Below are 15,547 nucleotides of genomic sequence, written 5' to 3' on the forward strand. Positions count from 1 at the left end.
TACCACATGTATACTGCCATGTTGGTGCCAGGAAAGTGTGTTTCCACTTTTGCATATTTGGTACATGTCTTTTTCACATAGTATAACTTTAAAAAGGTTCATCTGCCAATTTTAAATATTTTTTGATGTTCTGTTCTGGACCATACAGCAAGGAAAAATCCTACAGAGCTCACTTTGTTTATGAGGGGGCTGGGCAGCTGTGTTCGCCAAAAATAACCATACTGTAGGCAGGTCTTCATTATCAGTTGTAAATACATTTTATTATTGCTCTAACAAAGGGTTAAACATGTAGAGGCTGGGCTTCTTGCATAGTATGTTAATGAAGACAGACTTGGGACAAGCTCACTCTGACATTGTTTAAAAAAACATGCAGTCAGCCATAACATCTTCACCTGAAAAACCTCTTAAAAGGAAGAAGAATTTAAAAATAAAATTGTTATGTGTTCCCATTCACACAGCATGCAAAACGAATGGTGGAGTTTTCTCACATTTGACTGCAAAAGTGAAAATACACTTTAAAGTGACACTAAACGATAGCTTTATTCCTCCAAAATAATCCATAAACATCCACTACTTAAAGTGGTTGTAAAGGCTGAAGGTTTGCTACCTTTATGCATTCTATGCATGAAGGTAAAAAACCTTCAGTGTGCAGCTTTCCCCTCAGCCCCCCTAATACTTACCTAAGCCCAATCTCAATCCAGTGATGTGCATGAGACCCAAGGCTCTCCTAAGTTTCTCCCTCCTGATTGGCTGAGATGCAGCAGCAGGAGCCACTGTCAATCACAGCTAGTGAGACAGGAGCAGGGGGCGGGCCAAGCCGCACTCTCTGTGTCTTATGGACACCGTGAGCCGGCTCTGGAGCAAGCACGCATGAGTGCCCCTACAGCAAATGGCTTACTATGATGGCTCTCGGCAAGAGTGAGGGGCCCAGAGCGCCAGCGGGGGACCCGAGAAGAGGAGGAACGGGGCTGCTCTGTGCAAAACCACTGCACAGATCAGGTAAGTATGACATGTTTGTTATTTTTTTTTTAATAATATTTTTTTCTTTACCTTCACTTTAATGACCCTATAATTAATGTTTATTAATGCATTTTTTGCTGTGTCCCATCCTCTTTGTAATGTCCTCTATGAGCTCCAGAACGTTTACTCCCCCCCCCCCCTTACTTACATTTGTTTTGAATCAGAAGTGCACATTAGTTGCAGTTATATGCACTGCTATATGCACACTACACATCCCATAGTCCTTAATCCATCTTGGGAGTGAGCAAAAGACTACATAGAGTGGGACCATGAAGAACGAACATAGCCACCCTCTAATAGAAAGTCAGATCAAAGCAGAAAAAAAAATAGGCATTTCGAGATTTGGAGGAGGTTGAGGGCAATAGAAGCTACTTCTTGAGTTAGCAACATGAGTTTAATGTCACTTTAATATTACAAAATTGATCGTGTCACTTTTTAATGAAGGTGTACCAGATTATACGTGCTTCTGGAGTCTATCAAATCTCATAAAGTGTTTGGGTGGACAGATGCCCATACACAGCATTATTAAAATGGCAGATCAGAACCAAATCTGTCAATATCTGCCATTTTTTTGATGTGACAACTTCTCTAGGATTTTTTGGAAAACAAAATGGTATTAATAAAACAATCTTTTCAATAGCATTATAAAACTTATTTACCTCACATACATCCCACCACCCTGCTTCTGCTACAGATACTCGCTGACACTGTCTGCAGTTATCGATTGCAGAGAGCAGTGAAGCAGTTCAATGATCAGCAGAATAGAGGCATTGTGGAGATGTGGAAGACAATGGCAGGCCTCATGCTAAGGTGAGACATTATCCCTGATGTATCTAGGCACCTGTCATCTGAGATAAGAGTCTCACCTTACCTGATTGGGGAAATGGCCCTGTATAGGAACAAGGCTGAATGTAACAGCTAGCTCAGATCAAGATATGAAGATTAGTCTAATGAAAACTGCTCTTACAGTACATATGTTGATATTTAGCTTGCAATTATCAGGGCACCTTTCACCTGTGTACCATTTAGAAGCCAATGAGACTTTCCCTGAGTTGTCTAGCTCACTTGGGGCCATTTTTCTTTTCTTACTGCAAATTACAAGCATGTCTTGCTAATAGCCATTTAGTAAATTATATCATGTATATATGCTATGTAGAAACGAATCTCATTTGTATAACAAGCAGGGTCACATTTCTGCATAATGCTGTGGTCTAGGATGGCAGGGCTATGGGGTCACCTGGTAACTGGCTCCAGTGCAGCAGCACTTCACAAAATGTGGAAAACCTCCAGAAAGGACCCAGAGTTGAGAATCCACATATATAGAATTCAATGAGAGCACCAATCAAAAGTCTAAGAGTCCAAGGTTTTTAATGGTAAAACTGATTCATAGCAAAATAAACCCAACACATTTCACTCCCCCAGCACCTTTAAATTGTTGCTTATGTGTCACAAGTCTATGACATTGAGCCTGGCTACTTTTTTTTATAAACCCCAACGTTGAAGCCGGGGGTACCACCATAATAGCCATAGGGGCAAGTGTAACAACATTTACATATTCCTGCCTGCTGTCAAAGGGAAAAAAGATTTACACATATGCCTGCCTGTGAGCTACAGAGCAGTAGTGTAGGTTAATAAAGGTCCACCAAGCCTTAAAGTATATATAAACTCAAAGTTTGTTATACATTTTTTTAATAGAGTAATGAAGGGTTAAAACCGTTGACATTAGAGATATTTCACTTCCTGTTGAGTCTTCAGGACAGGAAGTGCAGAGAGAGGACATCTTTCCCATGTAATGCCCTTTTAGACAGTCTTCATGGGGACAAGTGTCCATATTAGAAGATTTCAACTCTATTACTCTTCTGCTTAAAATGTTTGATTTTTTCCCATCTTTCCCAGACACATTGGTGATCAGGACAATTAAAGGGGATACATTTCCTTAGTGGGGACATAGAAAACAACAATTCTAACCCCTCACCACTCTTTCTAAATCCAAAAAAAAATAATTTAGTTACAGTTTAACTGCAAGTGGCTTTACGTAATATGTAGAACTTTGCTTGTGAAACTTCCCACAAAAGTATAGATACTTGATATTGTTTTCAATGTTTCTCCAATTGATGTTTAAAATGCTATGATCATGATTTCTAATTTGCGTGGATGCTTTAAACATGCATGTAATATTCAAGTATTTGTGCTAAAAAGAATACATTTTTGTGTGTTGTTTTTACAGCTTGGTTCAAGAAAACCCCGAAGTTGCTATGGATTCTATTGTTCACATGACACAACACATTTCCCCAACTCAGAGAGCTGAAATAGTTCGCATTCTCTCAACCATGGACTCCCCGCCATCTACATAGAAGTCTTGTCAGGTCTCCAATTCACAGACTCTGCACTGGATGCAAGGACTATGAAATATAGAAGAAACAGATCTACATCTAATGTATAAAATGTACTGTAGAATTGTGTTTGTGTGCTGCTGAGTTATGATCAGATGTATCATACATATATGTTTTCATGATAGAATACACTGTAGGTGATATCATGAGTTCTTGGCTGATATAAAAACACTAGAGAAATGACAAGTAGTAGTCTGGCGGCCAAACAGGTTTCAGTTCTTATATCTCTTTGCCATGTTGAAATATTGCTGTGGGCAGTGCGTTCATTTTATTATACCAGCCCTAGTGTATGGAATATGTTCTGCCTTCTGATACACTGGTTGTAAAAACACAGGGATACATCTTCAGTAGCTTTGAATTAGAACTGGAAACACGTTCATAGTTTACAAAAGTGAAGTGAATTATTTATGATATCCTCAAGAGTTGGAATCTTGTGTAGATCGAAATAACAATGACTGTTACTGGTCAAAAAGAAATGACCATCTTATGGTCTAAAACTTTGCTCATATTGTAGGTGTGACAATATCCTGCTCTTTCTATGTGTCAATTAACGAAAGCACTTGAAAGTATTTTATGGCTTTTATTTATATTTCTTAATGCGAGTTCCTTAAATTATTTCAAGTATTCCCCTTTAAATGTACAATGTGAGATGCATCACATCTATTATAGAAAAACACTGTTCTGTTTTTATTTGGTTTTTATCAGAGAATTAGGAGGGTTGTTGGGGGTAAATCCTAAAGTACCCGTGGCTGCTTCAAAGTAGCCAAAGAACAGAATATATTTGTATAAGTACAAAACAAAAAAATTACATAATATAAATATGATAAATAGAAACAATGTAAAAATGCATTTTTGGGTACGGTACTGGCGACTAGGGGGAGAGAAGGGCATTTTTTACATTGTTTTGTTAACGCTGATTATACAAACTAACTTTTACTTATGCAAACTACTGTGTATTCTAAATTTTCACTTTTTTTTTTCTTGTGTGTTTACTTTTAAGTGATACTAAAGTCTGTTATTTTTAAACAAAAAAAAAACATGTTATACTCAACTGCTTTGTGCAGTGGATTTGCACAGAGCAGCCGGGATCCTCCTCTTCTCGGGTCCCTCTCCGGCGCTCCTGGCCCCTCTCTCCTGCCAAATGCCCCCACAGCAAGCAGCTTGCTATGGGGGCACCCAAGCGGAGCTGCTGCTCTGTGTGTCCATTCAGACACAGAGCCGCGGCTCGACCCCACCCCCTCCCTCTCCTCATTGACTCATTGACTTTGACAGCAGCGGGAGCCAATGGCTGTGTCTTAGCCAATCACGAGGGAGAGTCCCTGGACTTCGTGGCTCTCGTGCAACATCGTTGGATTTAGAAGGAGCTCAGGTAAGTATTACGGGGGGGCTGCTGCACACAGAAGGTTTTTAATCTTGAGGCATAGAATGCAATAAAATAAAATACCTTCTGCCTTTAGAACCATTTTAAGGTACTTTTATCATGTAACGTTCATGTTTTAAATGTTTGACGTACCATATTTAAGTTACATATACAGATTTATAGATTGTTCCTCTTAAAGGTTTGTTGCATGTCTCCACAATCACTTGGCTTTCCTTGGCTTGTCTCAATGAAAGGTGTGGGATAGAGTTGAGGGAGAGGAATGATAAAACTGCCTATTACCAATAGAGAGGATGGTCAGATAGCAGCATTGCATGTCTATTACATAAACAAGAATACTTACCTGTACCAAGCATTCCATGTCTTGCAATGGATAGAGACAGGAGGGACAGGTTATGTGCCCCATTATTAGAATATTATGAGGACCCTTCTACCTGCCTTTTCCCCAGCAGCTGGCCATTAGCAGTGTCTGCACCATGGGCATGAGAACATCGCCAGCTCAAACTAAATTTGGTTACTTTCACCTGTTGTCAGTTGGTAACCTAAATAGAAACCCTCACCTGCCTATGCAAGGCAGATTAACATTTTCTCTTGATAGCTTACTCCCCTAGTAAGTTATACTTACTGATCCACACTCTCTTGCCACCTCCCCACTGCAAGAATTTGCCCTGAGTATGAGCTAGTTTCAGAACTTAACTGGGGGTTAATGTTGTTACCCCACCTTCTGATGGTGTTCAGACTTGGCAGTTAGCTGTTCAATCCCGAGTACTGTCACATACTTTCCCATACATGGGAAGCTTGCTTCATTCGAGCAACCAAGCAAGAGCAGAGAACTAGTGAAGGAGCATAGATTGGTTACTATCCCTTGCCTGGGAGGGGGGGCTGTCAGGAAGCACTGTCATGCTGCATTTAATGGACAAAGCAATAACATTTGCTTCCTGGCTGCATCTCAAAGATGTATGTAGTGTGCAAAGATGGCTATATAACTACAAACTGAACCTACTAACAAGCTTTTTCAAACATTGCCACCAGTTGTTCAAAGGATTTCTTTGAAAATAAAAATAATATAGCTTTCCCTAAATGCAGAAACCAAGCAAGAGCATTTCAAACAAGTCAAATAAAAGCTGGATATATCTGGTTTAGAATTCCTTAATGGCCTTCTGCTCCTCCCAAGATCTATTCTGCTACCCAGTCATGTGACCCACATCCAGCGCATTCCAGCCATTGGATACATTACCTTGCACAAGCAGAGTGTCTAACGATATCCATTGACCTCTTCAACAAAATGACCAGACCTATGGAGGTGTTTAAAAGAAAAGGAAAAAAAAACTCACAGCATGCATGCAAATCATCCACATTAAAGCCAACAATATATTTTTCGCTTCAGAATTTCATGTTACAGCATCTCATTACGAGAAATAACAATTGTGTAATATTCATTGACCTTTGTGAAATAACACTCCTACCCATCAAATTATACAAATACATACCGAGAAATGTGTCAGTGCCTGTCTGTGCCATGTCAGCACTAAATTAAAGGACACTTGAAATGTTTAAAATATATCAAATCCATCTCTCTATGGAGTATTAAACACAATTTATTTTCATTTGCTCAGGTGACTGCATCACTTGTCAGTGGTTTGTTTCTCGCTGCCACTCACAAGTGCCGGTAGCCCCAGCAACAGTCAAATAAAAATGTATGTAATAGCTCGCAGAGGAAAGCTGGATCTCTTCACATACACTTTTATTTCCTAGTATATATCACAGATACATAATAAGACCATTTTAAAATGGACCGTGAAGATCCTTTACCGTAAATCGCCATCCTTCAATTTTCTACAGACAGTAGAGGTGGAACATAATACGAGGGCAAGGACTAAATGCAACATTATATTCATTGTTTGCATATTAAATCCTGAAACCAGACTTAGCAAAGCAGAAATAGTGTTAATGATGGATTATAAAGACTAGTTCTATTAGGTTTCAAGCGTGGCTGAATAATATGGTGTTAGCCATAGCCTAATGTGATATAGATACAGTAATATTCACAGCTTACTGTGGACATCAACACACAAAAGAAAAAAAAATTTATTTATTTTCATTTGTGTGTTTGTGTGCACAGTAAGCTGTGAATAATTGTGGGCACACACCTACAAATATATAAATACTAAAATTTTAGACATACATTTTGGATTCATATAACTTTGTATTTTTAGATATTTTATTTACATTTAAAGATTTTGTGGGTGGATGGTCTTTAGTGAGAAAGTTGGTCGTTATATGCGTGTTACTGCGATATTCTGGGTATTTGTCTCTTTTGTCTCTGGCTTATAAGACCATGAGGCACATTTCCCAAAAAGAGAATTTGCTACAGTAACCACAGTTTCCTTTTCTCCTCTTATGGCCTATTTATCATCAGCGGGGGGGCTTTCAGTTGCGTGGCTGCTACACTACAATGAGCTTGCCAAGTCAGCCCAGGCAAATGACTTGATCTTCCAAGAAATCCTCTGCAATTTGCTCATTTTACACTGTAGTAATTAATGCCATGTTGCTTTTGTAAGACTACACTGTTTATCCCTCCCTAATCAGCCTAAAATACTACTTCATTCCAATTTATTTTTCTGTAATAAATATGGCAATTTTACATGTATCTTGGAGAACATTTTACAGTTTTTAAAATTATGCGGGAGATTTACTAAAACTGGAACATTCAGAATCTGGTGCAGCTGTGCATGGTAGCCAATCAGCTTCTAACTTTAGCTTGTTCAGTTAAGCTTTGACAATAAACGCTGGAAGCTGATTGGTTTCTATGCAGAGCTACACAAGATTTTGCACTCTCCAGTTTTTGTAAACTCCCCAAAGTATCTGTTACGCCTTTGTACGATATTTCTTTCTGACTGCCCATTTTAATGTAATCTTTCACCTTATGGTTTGAGTGTGTGTCTCTGTCTTATCTTGTCATGTTCACTAACTTATGGTAAGTTCGCCCAAGTCCTGAATAGTGTTGTTATATAGTGAGTTGTTGGAAATAAAGATGAGCTCAATGGGAGCTACTTTGACCTCCATCATGCACTGGCCAATCGCATGCAGTTAAACCCACTTACGATTGGTTGCAGGAAACTTCCTGTTCTGTTGTTTTTCAATGCCCAGCTGCCATTTCCTTAGTGGGATGAATTTTAGTTGGGCCAGTTTCACCTTTGTGGGATTGGTCTTGTATACTTTTTCCAGGCCAGTGAGAAAGTGCTGTAGCCATTGGTCTTTTGTGATAGCCAAGCAACTAATTTTTTCAGCACTGGCAGGCTGAAAGTTTTTCTTATAACAGGTTTCCTATAGGTAAAGAATTTTACAGCCAGTAAACCTCCAATTAGGTTTAGAACAAAAAAATTTTTAAAAGGTATTTGCACCTACCCGCAGTCTGAACATTCCCAATTCTGTTTTATTGGTTTATATTGTATATACAGTTTACATTTTTTCTTGGCATTTCATATTTAACATGTATTTAGTTGAGATTTGTGATAATGCTATGAGATTGCTTTTATCAGATAATGCAGTTCTTAAAGGGATGCTGTACATTGCAGTACTCAAAGGATACTGTGCTCCAGTGGTGATAAAAACTGCCAGTAGTTGTATGTACAGTAAAATTAGATTATGTGCACATGATGTTTGTTTTTTAATACGGAATTCTGCAGTAACAGTAATGAAGGTTACCATTCAGATATCTATAGCTCTGGAGATTTTTGTACCTTATGGGTCACTTATTGTGACAGAGGTGACAGAGAGGCTTATCTACATGGATGAGAATTTGTTCTGCCAAACATTCAGAAAGTGTTATTCATACAGTATATTAGTAAATGTATGTTGTGCCTGGAGATCCTTCTTTTTTAAGTTCGCTAGTTACTAAGATTACACTATTAATCTCACATAAAGGTTGATGCTAAAAGTGGTTGACCTTAAGACCTTAAGTGTCCTGGGATTCCTTGAACCTAGACACACTCATGAGCTCTGATATGGTCCCTAGCTGCAAAATAGGAACATGTCAGTTCAGAGCTTCCAGGGTTTTCAGGCAAATTTTTAAAAGGCATCTGAAAGGACAAAAATATAGGCGCTGCAATTACGGACTTGTTTTTCAGAATTCATGCTCCAGGGCTGTCATTTTCTTCATCATTTAGTGGGCTGTTTACCTGGAACAACATGTGCATGTTGATTGTCTTAATACATGTCCCTGGGTCAAATCAGTACCACATCTGCTCTTTTATAACAATCTAAAGGCAAAAAAAAATCTATTTGGACTTTACAGTTAACACATGTAGTCTCATATACATCAGATAATTTAACATACAACATATAACATTTTATGTGGTTGTAAACCCTTACATATACCCAGTGAAGTGACTGGCCTTATTTGATACACAGAGATTAAACAAATCCTCCTACATTAGTTGTACCTGTTTATCTTCAACCATCTCTCCTGTAGAGCCTTTTACAACACACAGATCAAAGGATTTTTCTCAGCAACAGAAAGCTGGGGTCAGGGATCTGATGTCATACACACTGAAGAGCTAGATAATGAGTTCCCTGATAGCTAGCTAATTGGATGAAAGGGACACACTCCCAATGTACACAGGCTCATAGAAACACATGCAGAGCTGTTTGCAGGTGAGGTGGGCAGATTATTGTTTATTATTATTGTGTTGCCGTAGAGATTTATCAGTGACTCGTGCAGATAGCACAGAGAGGGGAGATCTGAGAGGAACCACACTTGGTGCTGGTGCTTTGGATTTAGGCTAATACACACTATAGAAGGATATGATTTGCTCATTTTTCATGTCTAAAGTATACAACCACTTTAAGCCAAGTCGTTAAAAGGTTACAAGTTGGTAATATCATACATATGACCAGGTCTATGAAACGTGTCCCACTTTTCTATTAGCCATGACATTGAAATGCCACTTTATTATTGACCATGACATTGAAAAATATGTACTATGACATATTTATAATGAAAGGGCTAAATAAGTACTTACCTAGGCAATGGTGTTAGGCATGTCATATGGAAGGGTGTTTTGAATGCAAATGGTGAATGCTCTGTACCAACTTGTAACAGATGTCTTGTCCTAAATTTAATATACTGGGATTAATAAAAAACATCTGTTTATATTTTTGAGAACCCTGTGTGGTTCATGTAATGTCTGAATAGATTATTATTATTATTATATAGGATTTATATAGCGCCAACAGTTTACGCAGCCCTTTACAATATAAAAGGGAGACAATACAGTTATAATACAATAAAATACAGGAGGATTAAAAGGGCCCTGCTCAGAAGAGCTTACAATCTAATAGGGTGGGGCAGGTGGTACAAAAGGTTGTAACTGTGGGGAATGAGCTGATGCAAGTGGTAAAAGATTAGTTAGAGAAGTGATAGGCTTTCCTGATGAGATGAGGTGAGATGAGAATAGATTTTTTTTGCCTATTCCTATCATGATCAGTTTTCTCTAAAAGAAAACTTGTCTGCCATGTTGTAAAATATGATTTTTAACCTTTGATAGATGAATAGAGAAATCTTAGTGATAGGTTCTCTTTGAGTAAAGTTGTTTTCTTTCATTCCGAATTCCAGCTTGACAATTAGCATTGGATGCCCACTTGGTTATCTAGAGGAGTGAGCCAATGCAATTAGATCATCCAAAGGTGGTGATGTGATATAGTGATCTAGAAGCAGCCACACACATTGCTATGTTCCCAGTGGATTACAAAGACAAAGATACACACACACGTGTGCAAAACCCTGAACTATGTATAGAGGACACTATAATGGCATAATGAAAGAAGAGTGAAGTGTAATCTTATAATTCTTACATTCGCTATGTAAGCAACAAAGCGCACAGTTTGAGGATATATGTTGTAGCAATGTTTATTTAACCCTGGATGGTTAGTGCTGCTATAATTTGTGCAGACACACCTGGAGTAATTCTGGCCAGTATATATTTAAGATGACGCTACAATCAGTTTCCCTATAGCTTGTGTTAACAGAATTTAGAATGTTGCAGTTTTTATTATGTATTACAGGTTAAAAATGCACTGACTTAATTAGTATTTTTTTTGTTTTCTTGAAGACTTTGGTATGTGGCACACACAGTGTTCTTCTTGGTTGTTATGCTGTGCCTCTACCATTAAAACTTTTCTTTGTTTTTTGTTTTTTTGATAAATTGATGTTACTGTAAACGCATTGATGGGTCCAAATGTGACACTGATCAGTCAGCTGACATAGCTCATTTTTATAGTTGAGTTTTTGCAAGACTGCTATTACTTCTTGCATTATTATTTAGCTGATTTCTTTGACAAGTCAGTGGGTCATAACTGGCAATTTTTATGAAGTTATCAGAGGTGCTGAACAGGATAAAACACTACAGGCATGTTCAGGTCTTTAAATGCAACATGGATGTTTGTGGCTTATCATCCATTAGAAAAGGATGGGGTTGACAGTTCTTGACATCATTTGTGTATTTTACATTGTTTTAACTTGACTGCTGCAAGCATGTGTGCAAGGTACAAACAATTATTATATTGTGCTCACATGATTATTCTGTTGGTGATGGTACAACCACTTAAAGATCCTTTTTTTTTAGATTTGAATTAGGGCTCTATGCTCTAATTCAAATGCATGGTCATGACCTGTAAGGATCTGTATGCTGAGACATATTCCACACTGCATATCTCCTCACTGACACAGGAGAACAGCAATGCATTTGAATATCTCCAACCGACCAGTGCAGGTTGTCTGTGGAGGAATTATAGAGATTAGGATATGCCTCCATCTGTATCTCCTATTATCGCAAGACAAAATGCACTTAGGTTATCTCATATTTTAGTGCCAGTTTGATGGGAAACTATAGTGAATTTTTGGTCAGCGCATGACTTATTATTGACTTCAAAAATTAACCTTTCGCGAGACACATGAAACATAGGGGCTTGCATTGCAAATCTCCATCTGAAAGAGCTAGTTGCCTATATTGCCGAGCCAATCCTGTGCCAGAGGCATTGAGCCTGAATGAGCATGCAGATTAAGAAAGGCAAATGTCCTTACCTTCGTACTTGTTCCAAGTTCAAGTCAGCAGCCCCACAACTAGCATTTGCAGAAGAAGTCTGGCAAAATCAGTCTCCATGTTCCTCTCAAGAAAGGTTTTATTTTTAGTATTTTTTACATTTTTTAATGCTTTCTGTATCATTTTTTATATTATTGCTTTGTAGAAACATATCTTAATGGCTTTCTGCATTTCAATGGAATTATTCAACAGCTACTAAGATCTCAAGTCATGTTGACTGTGTTTTGTTGTCAAGTCAAACCTACTCCTAGGCTTGTATCATGAGAAGGTGGGGGAGGTAAAACACAACCCTGATGCACCACTGTGTACTAAGCAAATAGGGCTCCCCCCACATACCTATACAAATGAAAAGAATACACAGAAACAGGATTTTTAAAAATAAGTAATTTTTTTACTTTTTTTTTGCAAAATTGAGCAAGTGTATAAAAAAATATTATTATAGTTTCCCCTTAAATTGCACACCAGCTTTCTCAAGGACATCTACACCCCCATCTGATGCTCATTAACATGTTATTTTGCATGTTTCTCCTTCATTTTGGATGGGCTGCCAACACACCAGAATTCAAGAGAAATTGGAGAGAAATACTTTTTTCCAGAGTAGCACATCATAACGCATAGATGGCTCCTATCTCTGTTTTGTTTTTATTCCAAAATGCCCTATCTTTGAGGCATGTTTTTTCAGGGTGTGTTGGGTTATCATTCAGAATAAATGTCACCAGAGTTGTGGAGATTGAGTTTCCTTGCGGTAACATGGTAAAAACGGGTTTCCAACCTAAAATCGTATGTACATCATTACCTTTGCAACCCCTTACATTGCATTTTTTTTAGGTGATAATTATTTGAGGATGTTTGACTATTTTGGGATAATGTGTTTAAGCCATGTCATTTGTTGTATGAAGGCAAAAAAATGTTATGTATGGCAACATATGTTTCTCTAGAAATATAAAAGTTAGAAATAAGCCAGGAGTACTCTGTGAACAAAATGCTTTGTAGTAATGCTCAAATTGAATGTGAGGGAATAACTAACTGACAAAATGTTAGCAGTTAAGTCAAGTTTTAAATACTGTTACTGCAATACTGTATAGTACTATACTCATAGAATTTACCTCAATAAACTATAAAATACATTTTCCTTACTGTACTTTCTTTTCTTTTTTCTTTTTTTTGCTGCATTTACTGAACTATCTTCTATTGCAAGGCAAACACCCTCATGGGAGCCCTTTGCAGCCCCCTGGTCCAGTACAAATAATAAATGTTGGGTGAGTGTCCCCTAAGTGGGGATACTCCACCATTCACACCTCAATCAGAGGCGTACATGCAGGCAGCAATAGCTGCTGGGTATTCTATAGTTACCTGCTCCCTATTCAGACCTATGAGGATAGCACCTGTTATAGGGAAGTCGTCCAGTATTCGCTTCCTTCATGGCTCTGAAGTCTCATGCAACAGAATGCTGCAAACAAAGTAAATTCTAGGAAATTGCGATGTTTGTAATGCTGGCATGGTATTTATTTTGTATTTTTTTTAGGCAGACCCTTAGATTAGCAGTTCTTTTGATCAGCCCATGAACTATGAACATACTTCCTGGGACACAAATCACCAATCAGCCAAAACTTTCAAACCATCTGCCTACTATTAGGTAGGAAACCGTTTTACCACCGAACTAGCCCTGACCCATCCAGGCATGGACATCTCTAAATGTAGTATCTGGCAACAAGCTATCAGTAGTTTATCCTTTAGGGTTACTAAAGGTTACATTTGTTTAAAATTAAAATAACAATGTTATACTCACCTGCTCAGTGCAATGGCCTGATCCTTCTCTTCTCCATAAACACACACAGTGGGGCTTAGCCCTGCTCCCACTTCCTCCTTACTGCTTTGATTGACAGCAGGAGGAGCCAATGGCTCCTGTGTGAAGAGGAAGAGAGGAGAAGAGATGCAGCTATGCACAGCACTGGTTCTCCTCTCTTTCTCCTTCCTTGTGTGAAGGCAATATAAACTTTTTTTACTTTAATGCAAGAAATGCATTAAGGTAGAACTATAGGCACAACTTTTTTTTTTCATTTTGGATAGAGTAAAGAAGGGTTATAACCCCTGTCAATTTTTTTTCTCTGTCTGTGTCCCATTGCAGAGATTTTCCTTCACTTCCTGTCCCATAGCCAAACAGGTAGTCAAGGGAAATCCCTGCAAAATAAAGGAATTCCTTGGGGGCCCCAGGTCACCAGAACTAGTGTCCCCATTGGAAGATTTCCCCTATATTACTTTCCTGGGGACAACCCAAAATTTGGTATTGTCTTTTACTTTCAATAATGTTGGTAAACAGGACAAGCCCATTTCATCTAGTAAGTTTAACTGTCTGGCCTATATATATACACACAGGTGTTCTCATCCTTCACCACTCTATCCAAAACTAAAAAAAAAGTTTGCCTTTAGTTATACTTTAAGGTAAAATCGTTTATAGCTTTATTATCACTTTAAGTCCTTTAAAGTTCACTTTAAGTCCTGTGAATTGCAAGGTGGGGCCCCCATAGATTGGATTGAGAATTTGTTGGCCAAGTCAACAACTTAAACTCCTTGTTGTGTACCTCAAACCATTCTTAAACCATTTTTGAAGTGTGACAGAGTGCATCATCCTGCTGAAAGAATTGTATATGGTGGAGAGCTGTGAGAGTGCCATCATTTCAATCTGAACAGAAGAAGAATACCCTATGGAAACTTCGGGACTATTGTAGGCACTTAAGACAAAAACCCCAGAGAGAAAAAATATAAAACAATATAAATTTTATTACATAAAAAAAGGTCACTGCCATAAGGGAATACTGTTTCCGTGAAGGGGTATAGTAGGTCAGCAATAATGTTTAGGTAGGTGGTACATGTCAAAGTAACATTCACATGAACGGCAGGACCCATGGTTTCTCAGCAGAACATTGCCTAAAGCATCACACTGGCACACCCACCCAGCCATCCACACGATGGTAAAAGAGTCATCAGACCACCTACTTCCATTGCTCTGTGGTTCAGTTCTGATGCTCATGTGCCCATTGTAGGTGCTTTTGGTTATGGCTAGTGGTCAGCATGGGCACCCTGACTGGTCTGCAGCTACGTGGCCCTATACACAACAAACTGCTATGCCCAGTTTTTCTGCTTTCAACACTATCTTCAGGGACAACATATTCCACTGGTTTTCATTTGCCATTGTAATGTAATGTAAGAAAATCAATGTTATGCACTTAACCTGTCAGTGGTCATAATGTTATGGCTGATCATTGTATATGTTACAATAAACCCCCACCTTTCACCATGGCAGTAAGAACTCTACTTGTTCTACTCTGAATGCACTAAGGGCACATCAAAGGAATCAAAGGGGATGACATTGTCTAAACTGTGAAGAGTTCATATATTGTAGCTAACACAAATCTACCACATATTATTGCTCCTTACTTTTTCATTGACACGTAGTGAATCACTGAATTCTTGTCTTAAAGCTGAACTCATAATGATAGTGCTATATACTATGTAATTTTTTTATGTGTTTTTATATATAATATATACATACTGTATATAGGCCAGATAGTTAAACTTACTGGATGAAATGGGCTTTACATCACTTATGCTGACCATAGCAGATTCCACTGCTGCCACCAAATGTGACGGAC

At 38.3% G+C, this 15,547-nt stretch overlaps 1 protein-coding gene across 2 annotated transcripts in view; it reads left to right on the forward strand.

Moving 5' to 3' along the window:
* Window positions 1–13,035, forward strand: part of ACACA (acetyl-CoA carboxylase alpha) — a 571,750-nt gene extending 558,715 nt beyond the window's left edge. For both annotated transcript variants that reach the window (XM_073616063.1, XM_073616061.1), the window contains exon 55: window positions 3,248–13,035. In XM_073616063.1, coding sequence (XP_073472164.1) covers window positions 3,248–3,374 — 127 coding nt within the window. In that variant the 3' untranslated portion in view covers window positions 3,375–13,035. The remainder of the gene's footprint in view (window positions 1–3,247) is intronic.
* The last annotated feature ends 2,512 nt before the right edge of the window (window positions 13,036–15,547 follow it).

This window comes from Aquarana catesbeiana, linkage group LG02, assembly GCF_042186555.1.
Source record: "Aquarana catesbeiana isolate 2022-GZ linkage group LG02, ASM4218655v1, whole genome shotgun sequence".
NCBI lineage: Eukaryota > Metazoa > Chordata > Amphibia > Anura > Ranidae > Aquarana > Aquarana catesbeiana.